Source organism: Taurulus bubalis (genome assembly GCF_910589615.1).
Source record: "Taurulus bubalis genome assembly, chromosome: 2".
Classification (NCBI taxonomy): Eukaryota; Metazoa; Chordata; class Actinopteri; order Perciformes; family Cottidae; genus Taurulus; species Taurulus bubalis.
In genome coordinates, this window is record NC_136590.1 from 16080750 (window position 1) to 16095435 (window position 14686).

General features: G+C 42.8%; 1 protein-coding gene across 1 annotated transcript in view; it reads right to left on the reverse strand.

The window, feature by feature from the left end:
• Positions 1 to 563: 563 nt before the first annotated feature.
• The window catches only part of cpped1 (calcineurin-like phosphoesterase domain containing 1), a gene marked incomplete at its 5' end in the record, with an annotated part of 38151 nt that continues 24028 nt past the window's right edge, over positions 564 to 14686 (reverse strand). The window contains one exon of the mRNA XM_079214227.1: positions 564 to 2773. Coding sequence (XP_079070353.1) covers positions 2547 to 2773 — 227 coding nt within the window. The 3' untranslated portion in view covers positions 564 to 2546. The remainder of the gene's footprint in view (positions 2774 to 14686) is intronic.

Here is a 14686-nt window from a genome sequence, read left to right on the forward strand (position 1 = left end):
ACCTCCTTTATGAAACAGAACTTCTTGAAAATAAGCCGGATATACTGAAGAAATGTAATATAATAGTAATATGTATGTTTTCTATAGTTTATGATCACCTGAAAATAAGAAATGTTTTGGTGAGCTTAGATTGAGCCGTTTATCTACATATTGAGCTGGTCCTCTTCAGGGAGCCGGCTGCCATGTTTCTATGGTGGCCCAGAACGGATAAACCAAACACTCTCGATATAGCCCTTCGCGTTCATAACGTCGGCCACCATAGTCCTCCTACGCGCTCAGCACATGGTAGAAGTTTCAGATGGATGCAAACTGCAGCCTCACCACTGGATGCCGCCAAGTCCTACACAATGTACCTTTAAGTTAAAAAAAGACATGACAGAGCAACAAGTTGTCAAACATAAGCATTTCCAGTGCGCACTAAATGTTGTAATTTCTGAGTTGTGAAGTTCAGCGCGTATCCAGACAATAGGGGTTATGTCTCACACGTGCCTCAAAAGTCCAGCTTTTAAAGAACTGATATTGGCTAACACAACAAACACGTTAACACTCTGCAATCATTAGATAAAATCATTTATTTATCATAAAAAAATACAACCAATCATGTCACAGTCATGGTATCCAGTAGGGTCATTCATTAGAATTCAACAAGGGAACAAGTCAAAGCGTGTGATGTTCCCCGATTCACAGAGCAAATGTGCTCAAAACAAAATTCACACACAAAAACAGATAAAGAACAATGTGATTGAGCTCGGCTACCATGAAGATATGAAAATAGATAAGGACATAAGGTTCCTTCTCATACAGGAAATGAAGGAGATGGACTGAGTCGTCTTTCACACTTCATACTCATTATTCATTCCTTTCAGACGCCCTCCCTTCCTCCCTCCTGCGCATTGTGACTTTTTGGAGGAGATACAGAATCTGTCGGTGTAAAATGAGGTCAGCGATGGCGTCGCCGACGGTAAATCACCGACAGTGACCTCCAGACCACGGACGGACTGAAGCACGCACACACAGCCGGGGAGTAGATCCTCTTTCTCTCCTGCACGCTCACACACAGATGTGTTGCTCAAGGGTTGCCATGACAACTCTTAAATTCTGAGTCGGTCAGAGCAAGCGTGCGCGTCTGTGTGTGTGTGTGTGTGTGTGTGTGTATGTGTGTGTATGTATGTGTATGTATGTGTGTGTGTGTGTGTGTAGGGTAATTGAGTAGAGTAATTGAGGGCTCACAGACAAAGTCATTTGGTTGCAGAAATTTCCATTTTAAAGACAATTTCAAAACGGTGAGCTTCTGAATCAGCCTGCGGCGAGCAGGCCGCACCACTGTGAGGTTGTCTCAGCCACGACTCAACAGTCAGGAAGTACTGTGCTCTTCCTCCCACTAACCACTCACTATCGCTACGTATAGCATCAGCCTGACACCAGTCCTTCGGCTAGCCATTTAACGACACAATCGCACCGTATTCATTGTATTTACGGAGTTCACCGCAGCTCTTCCAAACAGATTAAAGTGGTGAGGTGCGACGTAAACGTTACATCATAGATATGGTTTGGGGCACAAATAAAGTCTGCTGTCCAACAAAGGATCAGACATGCAAGAGAGAGGTTCTCCGTACATACAATTCCATTTTCTTCTTCTTATTTTTTTCATTATATAATGTTTTTTTCCTCGTTAGTGTCGGGGTCCGCTTCTAACAAGTGCTGGCTTTGATTTCCCTTCACCCGCACAGGGGATTTACATGAAATCAAGTTATGTAATCCGGCCTCACTGTTTTATCTGATTGATGTCAGCCCCGCTGTTTACTGCCCTCACTTTGTATTTGTAATGTGGCAAAAGATGGGGCGGATTGTATTTTAAAATAGTCAGGAAAGGCAAGACTGAATTCAAATTTAAAAATCTCAGACATTTCTGTTATATTTGATATGGATTAAGAATAACCTCAACATGGATTAAGAATAATCTCAACATCTATTATAAAAAACAAATAACCCCAAAAAACCTTCTCAGTTACTATCCGTTACCTGCAAAGGCAGTGTAAAACAGCTCAATCTGATCAGAGGTCAGTTCCATATGTTTAACACCGTACCACATTAAAACGTTTCCACACATATTGCATAGGATAGCCAAAGCGGCATTAAACTACAACAACAGCAAACAAACAGTAGAAATGGCTACAACAGCTGGATATTTTAGGATCATTAAAAGGGAAACTCTACCCTTTAATACTCACACTGTTAGATATGAACCTGTAGCATATAGTTTTGACCAGTGGTCATTGATATACCTTAGTGATTTCCTACATTTCCCATTGGACCATTGGTCAACTTCAACACTATTGATGAGACTGGCGTGGTTGATCATATATAGCTTATCATATACTAGGAATGGAGGATGGTTTTAATATCTCAATCCTACCTGCGGACATGACCACTGCTATAGTCTACAAAGACCTTCTTGTGCGTCTCTAAGAACGGGGAATCAGAAAAACAAAAAAAACTATTTACATAAAAACAACTTTTCTTTCTGATGTTCCCTCCTTCGGCCTTCAGACCTGCAGCAGCTTCCTGAGGTCCGCGTCCATGCCCTCCGCACTCAGCTGCTCGAGGCTGTGGTAGCGGTGGATGATGTTGTCGGCGGTCACTACCACCACCCTGAGGCCGTGGGTGTCCTCGCCGAGCTGGCACCCAATGGCCGAGCTCACGACCATGTCCAGGCCGTCGTGGCAACCGCCGGCGTTCCGGTGGTAATGGCCGGAGAACACCGCTTTCACCCCTGTGGCAACGAGACGAGTTTCATCAATGAAGAAAACCAAGCATTAAATGGTGGAACACAAAAAGGTTTTTTTTTCTTTTCTTTTTTTTAACTTTGTCTCAGTGTTGACGTCACCGCACTAAACTGGGAGGTTACTATGAATAGGCATCATGCTCTTTAGAGTGCCGTGTAATTCACACCACGTCTGACCCTCATGTAGCCCACATAAGAGGTGCAGTACCGGCAATTATTATCACCTTGAACATGATCAACGTTTGCTCCACCAGGAGATTTCTGGCTCTCAATGAACTCACTTCACAGCCCGAACAACAACCTGCTGCTGAATATCTTGATTTATGACAGATGAATGTCAATTTTAGTTACACAGTCGCATAACATCATCATACAAGTGTGCAGTGTAATCAAGAAGAATTCCCTCTCCATTAACAGAAAACCATACCCAAAGAATTGGAGTAGAACGGACATCGAACTGTTCGCCGTGGTCAAACAGACTTGACTCGGTCAAAAGAAAATGGAGATTGCTGCGAGTTGTTATGGCGAAAACAGGCACCAGTGAGTTCGTAAAGAGCTTCACATTCAGTAGTTTGAGAACTCGGTTTTGGTCTACTGTCCACGTCAAGCCAGCGTTTGTCTTTTTATCTGTCTCTTGTTGATGCTCAACATATGTATCAGCCCTCAAGTCCTCTCTAGCAGCGAGGCCACAGATAGGGTACGACCCTCTCCATGCTGCACACTACTCCACTGCTTCAAAGCCTCCCCTCAGTTGGATTACACGGAGGTTAAGCCGCTGCAAAGGAAACGTTGCATGCAAAGAAAGGCTGCTGCTCTGACCACCCTCTGAAAAACTGAGAAAATATAAATAAAAGAGATGAGGGGAAGGAAAGCAAGGAAGAGAGAGAGAGAGAAAGAAAGAAAGAAGGGGGGGGACATGAACAAATTAATTAGTAAGGAGAAAAATGGCAGGAAAAAAAGAGAAGGAAGAAAGGAAGGGGGGAAGACCTATAGAAAGAAAGAAGTGGGAGGGAGACGAACAAATTGGAAATGAGGAAGGAAGGAAGGAAGGAAGGAAGGAAGGAAGGAAGGAAGGAAGGAAGGAAGAAAGGACGGACGGATGGACGGATGTGAAGGACATAAAGTGAGGGAGATACTCCGGAGCCCTCCACTTGTAGCATACTTTGAAAACCTTTGGGAACTTTCATTAAGGGAGCCACGATTTTCAATTTATTTTCAATTACACACAGCATCATTAATAGAATGGGTCTACCTCAGCCCTGCGGCAGCGATGCCGAGTCACTACAGTGGAAATGACTGCACACTTAACGCATCACTGTGATGGAGGGGCAGGAAATGAGTTATTTTGCTGCGTGTGAAGGTAGTTCCTATCCGACGGTTGGAGAACACCAATTTGACTTTCTGGCAAGTTGGTAAATTTTAGCCAATTTTCACTTGACCGAGGGGTAAACATGTTGGGATTAGAGAAAAAGATCGAGTCGGGGGTTTTATGCTTTCGGATTAGAATAGATGAATGTTAGAAGGACATGATAAAGGTCACAGTTAATTGTGTAATGTCCCCTGAAGTATTATGATACGATACATGGATGTATTCTAACTACGTGGGAGCACGCATGCTCACATGTGCATGCATGTGTAGGTGATGGGTCTGCAGATGGCTTTGAGCAGAGAAAATGAGCTGCTCTATTTAACAGCAAGTGTTTCCACGAAGGGGAGTCATGCTGCTCGCTGCCTCTTCTCCAGAAAGACACTCAGCCCAAAAAAAAGTCATGGAAAACTGGTGACAAAAGAGGATTAATTGCAGTTTGTCCATGAGAAAGTCATCGGTCTGAGGAGGATCCCCCTCAAAAGAATCTATGTCCCCACTGCTGATACTACTTTAATGTCAGCGTCGTGAAATTGCCCTGAATCATCAAGTCTGCCACGCTGCAAAATCAAACAGCACTGGAATACAAATGTGACCTAAATTTGTATTCATATTCGGAGCTATGTGAGGACAACGGATGCACACGCCGTACCATTAAATAATTAATCCGCCAATGATGGAAATTGATGGTTTAGGCCTGTATGTGTGTACGTCTGAACTAAATTAATTTAAAATCAAAACCTGGGGCGGCACACTGTGTGAAGCGCACACACACCCTCCTGTCATGTGTGGATGGGCCTGCAGCTGTATCATTACGGACACATTTCACGAGTCGGTTTTGTGTATAGTGCGTGTGTGTGGCCAGGAATGCTAGCCTTTCATGTAACCTTGCCACTGCTCTTGGTGACTGAATAACTTGCCTGGCTTAACACTGTCTGGTCACAAATGCGTGTCCTTGATGTTATTTCTAGATGAGGGCCACAATTGCCCTCTAGGACAAAACATGTACTCATTATTCTGTATGACTGCCTGTGTGTGTGTGTGTGTGTGTGTGTGTGCGCTTCTCTTAGTCCCCCTATGATGATCCACACTTGAGTGTTTGCATCTCTCCTAGGAGGGATCACACAGCTCATCTGCACTTATTCAAACCCTGTGAACGTTGGATGGGATCACCTGATGACTCAGATAGCGGCGCCGAATGTTGGATTTTCTGCGCGTGAGGGTTGTGACTTTTTTCCCACCTTCGGAGAGATGAGGTGGCGGGATGAAGACTGTAAAACAGCAATAGTAAAGAAGCGATAGACAGGAATTAATATGAATTAATCCTGTAATAATGATGACTAAAGCGGCAAAAGAAAAACCTTTTTGAAGCAGGAAATGTGTGTGTGTTTTTTTTTACCTCCTCTAAAACTCCAAAAGATGCCCATGATTAATCATGCCGCCGAATAAAGTGTGTGGGAGCATGTAAGTGTGCATATGTATACATGTGTCGGTGCGTCTGAGTTCTGTCGCCACGTCTGTGATGATCCACGTCCCACGCAAACACTGCATGACACCACCACGCAGCAGCAGTGAGCTTCCCTTATATGTATGTGACACGTTTGTGAGGCATCCATGGGGCTGTATGTTTGTTGCTTGTAGCCTTCAAAAAAGAAAAAAAAGAAAAAAGGAGAAATAAGTCAGAAGAGGTCCCACTGTGCAGCACATTTAGAACCGTCACAGATGGAGGCGCTGTTCGAAATTAAAGGAATCGTTCAACTTTTTGGGGAAAACGGGGTTGAGATGAGAAGATCGATGGCTCTCTGAACCATGAATTAAAATGAATTGGTAAAATCTGCTCTTCTGCTCGGTGGACTTCGTTAGCTTTTGGACAGTTCTCCAGTCATGTTTAATGTTAACGATATCTTCTCATCTATCTCTCCACAAGCAAAGTTTTGTACTATTCCATCAATAAAACTGCTGCAGAAACATGATTTAAATTAATCTGCATTTACTTCACTTGCACTTACTGCAAAATAAGTATAGTATAACATTAAGTGTAAGTGGTTCATTCAGATTTTGAAAAGTCCCTGAACATCGCTTAGCCCCCTTTTTCCCCTTCCAAAACTACTATTTGCATAAACAATAACAGATTCCCCTCTTGGTTTTCTCCTCCGATGCACAAAGGTCCTTGGAGAGTTGGCTAACCGGTCTAATGTCCATCAGACAGAACAGGACCCCGTTAGGTCGTCACAGCGCACTGCAAGCTTTCCTCCAAGTCCTTCAGAATAGCTGACAACTGAAGTGGACTGAACCAATAGACAATTTGTATGTTGTGGGAATGAATCGGCTCCCTCCGCTGGCTCTTACTGAGCAAAACCGTTTTCATAGAAACAATTTAGCAGAAGCCCAGAGATAACACCCTGACCTGAATTCATTAGAGCGCGTCCCTTTTCAGAGCGCCGTCATTACGCAGGCTTCGGAAGTCAAGCTACTCCACCTGGGCTCTTGTGTGCTTTAAAAAACAAACAAAAATACAGAGAAAAGATGGCCTGTCGGAGAAAGAAAAACGTTTTCAATCTCCAAAAGATTTTCGATATGAATAAAAGATAAACAATTGAAAAAAAAGAAAGAAAATTGAATGAAGAAGTTGAAAAAGCGGCCCCCCTTTTGCAATGCAGTCAGAAGATGAAGCTGACCTCTGAAATTGTCTGCCAGAAAATAAATGTGGGGAAAGCACTCTTTCAAAGTGAAAAGTAGAGGCTGAGATTGCCTGCATGGAACAGAAAAATACACAAAATAAAAAGCCCCCAAAAAACATTTAAAACCCCCAACAATACCTCAGCATTGTTGCAAAGACTTGACAAAGCATATCACTGTTGATTGGCAGCGATCCCTTTCAGAACACAGCGGTTAAGGGACGAAGCCACATTGGAAACCCTGCTTGCTGCAGTAGGAGCAAGCTCAAATCGCGGCACCTGCCACGGCAGCTCGGGAGTAGGGTTGGGTACCGAGAACCGGTGTCAATAAAGCAATGCAGATTTCGGTGCTTCCTTCCGGTGCCTGAGCCGATTTAAACATATTTTTTTTTACACTACTATGTAAAGTTGCACGGTATATAGATACTAAAAAGGTAGCGCGGTGCCTGCACGCTAAAAACGATTATTAAAATAGCGGATCAGAGCACACTCGCTGCTCTGCTCTCTGTCTGCCTGCTTGCAGAGCGGGGCTCGAGGGGGCGGGGCTTCCAGCGCTCACACACACACACACAGCGCGCGCACACACAGAGATCGCTGGAGACACGAGCTTTTGAACGTCCGTCCTCAGCTTGCTGGAACAAATCTCTCCAGTTGATATTAATGATGACGTGTAGTCCAGTAAAGCAGCAGTTTGTAGAATCCAACAGTCTCTGAGTTCTGTTGCACACGGTCCCATCAGGCCACCTGACTGTTCTTTTTTTAAATATATATTTTTATAGTTTGAAGTTAAAAGGTTTGAAGCTGCAGTTTGAAGTCAAGTGTTTTGTATGTACTTATTTATTTATATATATAGCATACTTTAAACAGTTCATAATAGTGTTTAATTTGAAAAAAAAAAAAATAGCGTGGAATTAAGAAAACCAGAAAAAATAAAATCCTCAGATAACTTTCAAATCTCCAAGGCGATTCTTGTTCAATGGCAGTTTGCGGTCCTTTTCATTTAAAAAGGTGCATAGTACCTTCACTGCCGGAAGGACAACTTGAGAGCTTGTGGACTTCCCGCACACGACCATGATAATCACGACTAGCAATGACGAAATACGGAAAACAACTCATTTCCCTTTGCTTCGATCCAATCAAAGTAGCACTCTTCACATCTGTACATTTATTATCCAAAGTGCAATCAGCGTGGGTGGCCCTTGGTGCCGTGGCTATCCCAAAAAAAAAAAACCTGGTCCTTCTTCTGACAATATTATACTGAACCCATTCAGCCCAATAGAGAAGGGTACATATAACCATGCCGAGTGTGAGTGTCTCGTCTCGGTCTCTGCGGGAATTCCATTTACTCGTCAGCCTTGGAACAGCGCTGTCTCTTTTGTGCTTTTCTTTGTGATAAAGATTCCCGTCTGGGGACTGGCCTTTGCTGTGACAGACAGGGATGGGGAGGAGCGGGGTAAGCAATTAGAGTGATGAAAACATATTGAACGCTTACGGAGGAAAATTACCCCGAGTCAAATTGAATTCTGGTCAGAGTTGCAGGAAAATGCACAGAAAGGAGACGGAAGTCCCCTCCAATATGCCAACGCGTTTTGTTATTACTGTGATTTTCATACGCTGCGGCAATTCGAGCCATGTTCGTCTTTATTGCCGGATGCGTTTGAATATTCTAAAAAAAAACGCCTTCGCCATTTAAATGCTAATCACGGCCGCTGATGCAGGGCCACGAAATAAAGGAATAATTAAGAAACGTCTGTCCCCATCTAAATGGTGTTTGATGTTAGTGCTCCTTTCTTCAATCTCCTCTCCTTTCCACTTTCCATCATCTACCTTTCATCTCGTGGTCACTGATTCTGCAGGCCACGAGATTCCCTCCAGACCTCTCCTCCCATTCCTTCCAGGACACAAACGCCTAATGCAGATCAGAACAAGGCTGTCACCTGCACATCTGTGTGAGCTGACTGTGTGTATGAGTCGACATGTGACGCGTGCACTCGCGTCGAAGGGAGCGATTGTCATTAAAGTGCAGGTCTGGGAAATAATTCATCATGAAATGGTGGCTGTTGATAATTTGCATGACAGAAGGATACAGAATGATGTAGCGCGGTGAGGCATCTTGCAGCCACGGCTCCCCATAAATCACTCTCAGCTATCAGTCACCGTGCAGCATCTCCTTCCTGTGTCCTCCAGTTACACACGCACACACGTGTATATGTAAATAGCACGCACACAATTACAAAGCGAGCTGGGAAATGAAAGTAGTCAGCATGTAATATATCCCTCTGAGACAGTACATGCCTTTTGGCCATTTGGTAGCCAACATGGTTCCTAATCATCTTGACTTCTGCAAGCTACAAGCCATATGTTTCTCAAAGGACAACAGGGGCCTAAAAGTGAGGAGAACAGTGGAACTAAACACCCAGGGGCCCAACATGGCGAGGGCCCTCAAAAAGCTTGAAGTTTAAAGCTTATTTTTATCTGCAAATTGGACAGCATTAGCATAACAAGTAAACTATTAAAGCGCTCCTGCAGTGCATGCTCATGTCCCTTACTTAATGACAGTATCGTGGACCCGCTCTACTCTAGAGCGTTGAACGCTGGAGGTGGCGCAGGAGCATCGTGTCAGCCGAGCAGCAGCTTCGCTCCTCAGACAGCGTCTACAAAGGAGGCGTTCAGGAACAGTGGTGAGCGTAGGTCAACCACGTTTTGGCACCGCTCATAACATAATTGCTGTAGATATGCGAGTAAAAGACCTTGGGGGGGCCACGGCTTAAACCGCAGCATGTGCCAGGCATGGTGGAGACCTTTTGAGGGATTCTGGGAAGTTGCATCAGCTCAGAAATAAAACTAAAACTTACAGGCAAAATTTAATAAATGGCACTATTCAACCTTTTAAACAGTAAGCCAGTGAATACCTCATACTTAAGTACTAAGGTACTTGTAGTGCTGACACTTTAAATGGTAAATGGATTCGTACTTGTTAAGCGCTTTAACACTACATGATTATTCCCTCATTCATACACTGATGGCAGGGGCTGCATGCAAGGTGCCACCTGCCCATCACGACCATCTACCCATTCATACCCACGGCAAATCAGGGTTAAGTGTCTTGCCCAAAGAGACAACAACATGGACTAGCGGAACTGGGAATCGAACCACCGATCCTTTGACTGAAGGACGACTCTGTAACACTGAGCCACAGTCGCCTCTTTAGATCAGGGGTCACTAATAGGCGGACTGTGGTACGGTTCCAGACGCAAGTGTCGATGTATACGGACCTGGATTTATAATCAGATAATAATTAATTGATAATTATTACATTTTCACGTAGCGCTTCTATTTGAAACGCCGCAGCTTCTCCAGCCTTTACAGCACTCGTCCAGCGGTTCAGGAAACACACCGACAAACTACGTGTTGTAAACTGCGTTGTAAACCTCACGTGATGCTAATCATGCCAATCAAATACATATATTCTGATAAGCGTTGCAACTCCACACTCACTCACTTCTGAGAAGTATGTGAGTCAGATAAGTTATTTCCGATGGCGTTCTCCAAGAAATGTGGACGAGACCAGAGCCTTTAATTAAACAAGAATGGACTCGTATACCTTCATTCTTCCCGCGGGCATTTCAAAGCCAGTGTGTCTCGTGCTCAGAGACCGTGACGATTATTGAAAGCGGCAGTGTGAAGCACCACTACGAGTCTTTTGAGCAAACGCACCCTCTCGAATCAGAAATGAAGCCACAAAAAATAAACAATCTCAGGGACCAATATGATCAGAATCCTAATAGAGTAATTCACTGCCCAACAATGATGGAAACAGAGAGGGGCATAGAGATGAAACAAGTGGTTTCCATAACCACTGATATGGTCCCTGCTCACAAATTTCTCTCTTTAGAAGATGAGAATAATATGGATATCGTGCCTTTTTTTGATTGACCACTTCACACCTGGATGAACTAAATTTAAAGCTGCAGGGCAATTCAGTTAAATGTGTTTTTCAAAAATTAAGTACTTTCTTTTTTAAGTGCCACATTTTTCAAAAGCTTTCTGTGATGTACTCTATTTTTTAAATCCAGCCAATATTTTACTTGAAATAAGAGAAGAATTTATTTATTATTATTATTCATAATTCACCCAGTTTATGGCATTAAATCATAGCGCAAATTGGACATTTTTTGATTTTCCAGATATTCACATGAGGAAATTCTCTCAAACTGGACCTCGCTGAATTTGATTTTGCATTGAATACCCTGCTTAAGATTAACCTCTTGATTTATAACATTATATGCAGTTATACATTTGGCTAGCCAACAAACATATATTATAGAGCAGTTAAAATTAGCTCCCTTTTCCAACAGCCTCCCAGTTACATGTTATAGTTACAACTACGACGACAGGGGAGAACGACATCTTTAGTTTACATGGCATAACATTTGCAGTCTTCTACGTTGTTGTATTCCGATAAATAAATTAAGCTACGGTAGACGCCTTCCAAGTTTGCTCACTTTGCATAAGTCTTAAGTGATAACTTGCGTGCCATTTTTTGGTCATATGTATGTGTGTCTAACTTTAATCATTTAGGAATGGCATCGTTGGGCCAGGTTGAGATGCCACAGGATTTCCTAAATGCTTTGACGGAGTCGTCAACACTTGTCATATAGGAGAACCCTGATCTAACTCCTCGTCAGGTGCCAGTGTAAAAAAAAGAGAGAAATGGGACGGCCAAAATAAGTTGTGTCTCCTCAGGACCTATATAGCCTAATCTACAGTCTCCTCACTGATGAACAACTAGACAATTTGGTGAGGTCAGTGAAAGCCAGGACACCACACGTAGGATACAGAATGATGAAAGGAATCCTGCAGGCCATAGGCCACCGTGTCCAATGGAACAGAGTGTCTTAATCCGGGCATTGCATAGGTTTACTCTCAGGAATGACACGGACGAGGTGTGTTGCACGAAGGACATATACCATTCAGGGTTCCCTGCACTTGCTACATATCGACACAAATCCAAGTCCTCAGGTAGGCCATACATGTTATGTTTACATGCTATTTAGATGTACAGTACTTTGGCTAAATACAGAATGATGCACTAAAAATGAAGAAAAAAAACAATCCGAAAGGGGAAAAAAATTATCTGAAACTGAACAAAGAATTGAAAGTCAGAAAACATCAAATCTGCGACTAAATTTATTGGATAGTGAAAAGTAAAAAATGAAATGTTTATTTTATTTGTTTATGTTGACCCACCCCCCCAAAAAAATGTTTTTCCACCACTTATTTTTAGTTCCAAGAACAAAGTAAAAAATTTTTTTTTTCTAATTATCAAAACTAATGCCTTGGATTTAGCTCAAAAATGGTATCTCTTATCCGCTCTTTTGTTTGTTCAGTACAATTTTTTTTATTTGCATTGAACTTGATCTGTAAACACAATAATAATAAAAAAATCTTTCCCGCTGAAGAGCTTCAAAATTATATTGTAACTTTAATTTGAACAGATGAGAGATAATAATTCAATAACAAAAACGCTGATAAGGGTCTTTCTGCAGCATAGTAAGAAGTGAAACAAGAGCAATGTAATCACATGCATCTATGGTCCCCCATTACATCTTAATGACTTTCAACTTGTTGCGGAGGAGAAAAGTGCCACAATCAAGCAGAAACCAGGCAAAACTTTCGTCAACAGTTCAATCGAATAACAGCAAATTAACATAAACTGTTGAGGATTGCTCCACGGATGTCGTGCACTCCAACAGTCCTGCTTGTTTCAAGCGTGGAGGCGTGATGGATGGGTACACAAAGGCTGTGCTTAGAGACTTTAAACGTGTGGAAGAGAATGAGATAAAGACAAGCGCATAGTAAGAGAAAGCATTATTCATCCTCATCATTAAAACAATGGGGTTAAAGGCTTAACCGTGGCCTCTTATCAAATCCCCAGTCGGTGATAAATGTGTCCTCGCTTTTGAGCGGAGTAGGACCCTTGCTGATAAAGACAATCAGCGGCAAGAGAGAGAGAAAGAGTGAGAGACGAAGAGGCTTATCTTCGCCGCTAATTAGCTACTGTATGTACAACTCTACAGCCGCTAGCCATTTTGGGAATCCCAAAGAGTTTCTCAGCTGCACTCTTGTTTTGTTTTTCTCTGTACATACACAGGGTTTGGAGGCAGAGTGGAAGTGTGTATCTTTCATGTAGATCTGCGTGCGCGTTCATTCGGCCATGTTTGTGTGTGCTGAAGGTATCCTGAATGTAGAAAATGAACATCAGAGTAGGAGGAGGAGGAACTAAATCTAATTACAGTACTCCATCTATGAGGAGAGGAGAGGCTGAGAGCACTGCTGGGATTTCTGGTACTCTACTCGCCTCTCGGAAAGGAGACACTAGTCTCCAGCGATGGGAATTCAATCTTCTCCGAGGAGATTCTGGGTGTGCGTAAAACATTCCCTCTCTGAATTCAACATCCATAACGAGCAGGCGACCTGCATGTCTTTCTTCCTCTGCTTTCAGTAACTAACTGCCGGCTGCAGTGAAAGATTGGCGTAGGTAGTAGGGGCAAGGAGAGCGTTATTTACTATGATTACGAGTATGACAGTGATGAGGTAGCGCAGATTTATCCATAATAAGAGCAAAGAACATCCTCCAGGCTGTTTAGGGCTTTGTGTGATCGTTACCAACAAACTGTGTTGTACTGACTGAAAGGTCTTCTACCAAATAAGAAAATAGTAGAAATAAAGCCAGGAACAAGTTGCCTCGTTATTCTGTTGTACTGGGTGTCATAACAGCTCAAAGACTTACGCTATTTGAGCGTTAGAAACGAGTCCTTCCCTAATCAGGTGCATGGTTTCAACTTAAAAAGATAGTAAACCCTTATTTAATATCAAGCGCATCACTGTCAGATTAGAAACCGTAGTAATTGCTTGTGCAATAAAAAAAATTAAAAAGGGAAAGCACAATACTTTAGTTGCCCGAGAGGGCTGTGATCACGCGGAGACAGTGTGCTATTTATACGAGCTAGAAGGCAGTCAACGGTTCCCTGGGTGGAACCGCTCGCTCTGATGAGCCACAAGAAGAGTAATTGGTGTCGCACCTTTCCCATCTGCGGCTGTGCTGCTGAGATAACATATAGATACTTACTGCGGAATATATTACGCATAAAAAAAATATAAAAAATGCACCAATGCGCAGTGATTTATATGCAAAATGCATACGCACACAAAAAACATGTACAAAATAAACACATTTACTCAAACATCTCTCGACACATTTCCTATGAGAAGAAAGAGTAGGGAGAGGAATGGAAATATACCTTAGTGAGGAAAATAAATCAATTAACTATATTTCTTTGTCTGCAGGGGACTATATACTCTATTTTCATTATACTGTCTGTCCCTGGAGTAGTAGTGGGGGGGAAGCAGCCATAACAACCTCGCAAACGCTGAGCCAAATCCCCGCTGCTGCAAGTCAACTACACCACAAGAAGACACCTTTGGAGTGGTCGGAGCACGCACGCACGCACGCACGCACGCACGAGGGATTGATTTAATGCCAGAGACACCCAGCGATTCCATTTCAAGGCCGCTTTCTGTTGAATTTTGGAAAAGCAGACAAAGAATGAGGAAAGCTGTCCAATTTCACATCTTTGTCCTTGCCAGTCTGCCGTTTTGCTTTTGCTCGAATAAGAACCGTAAGAACTTTGAGGCAGCCAACTAAAAAGAATATCCTTGAAGAGTTTTTTTTTTAAACAGTGTCCATGTGTTGGGAGAAAGACAAACACTGTTAAAGTATCATAAAGAGCTTCCCAGCGTTCCTTTAAAGGGATGTTTAAACAATTTTTTTTTTAATTTCTTTTTTTACACACT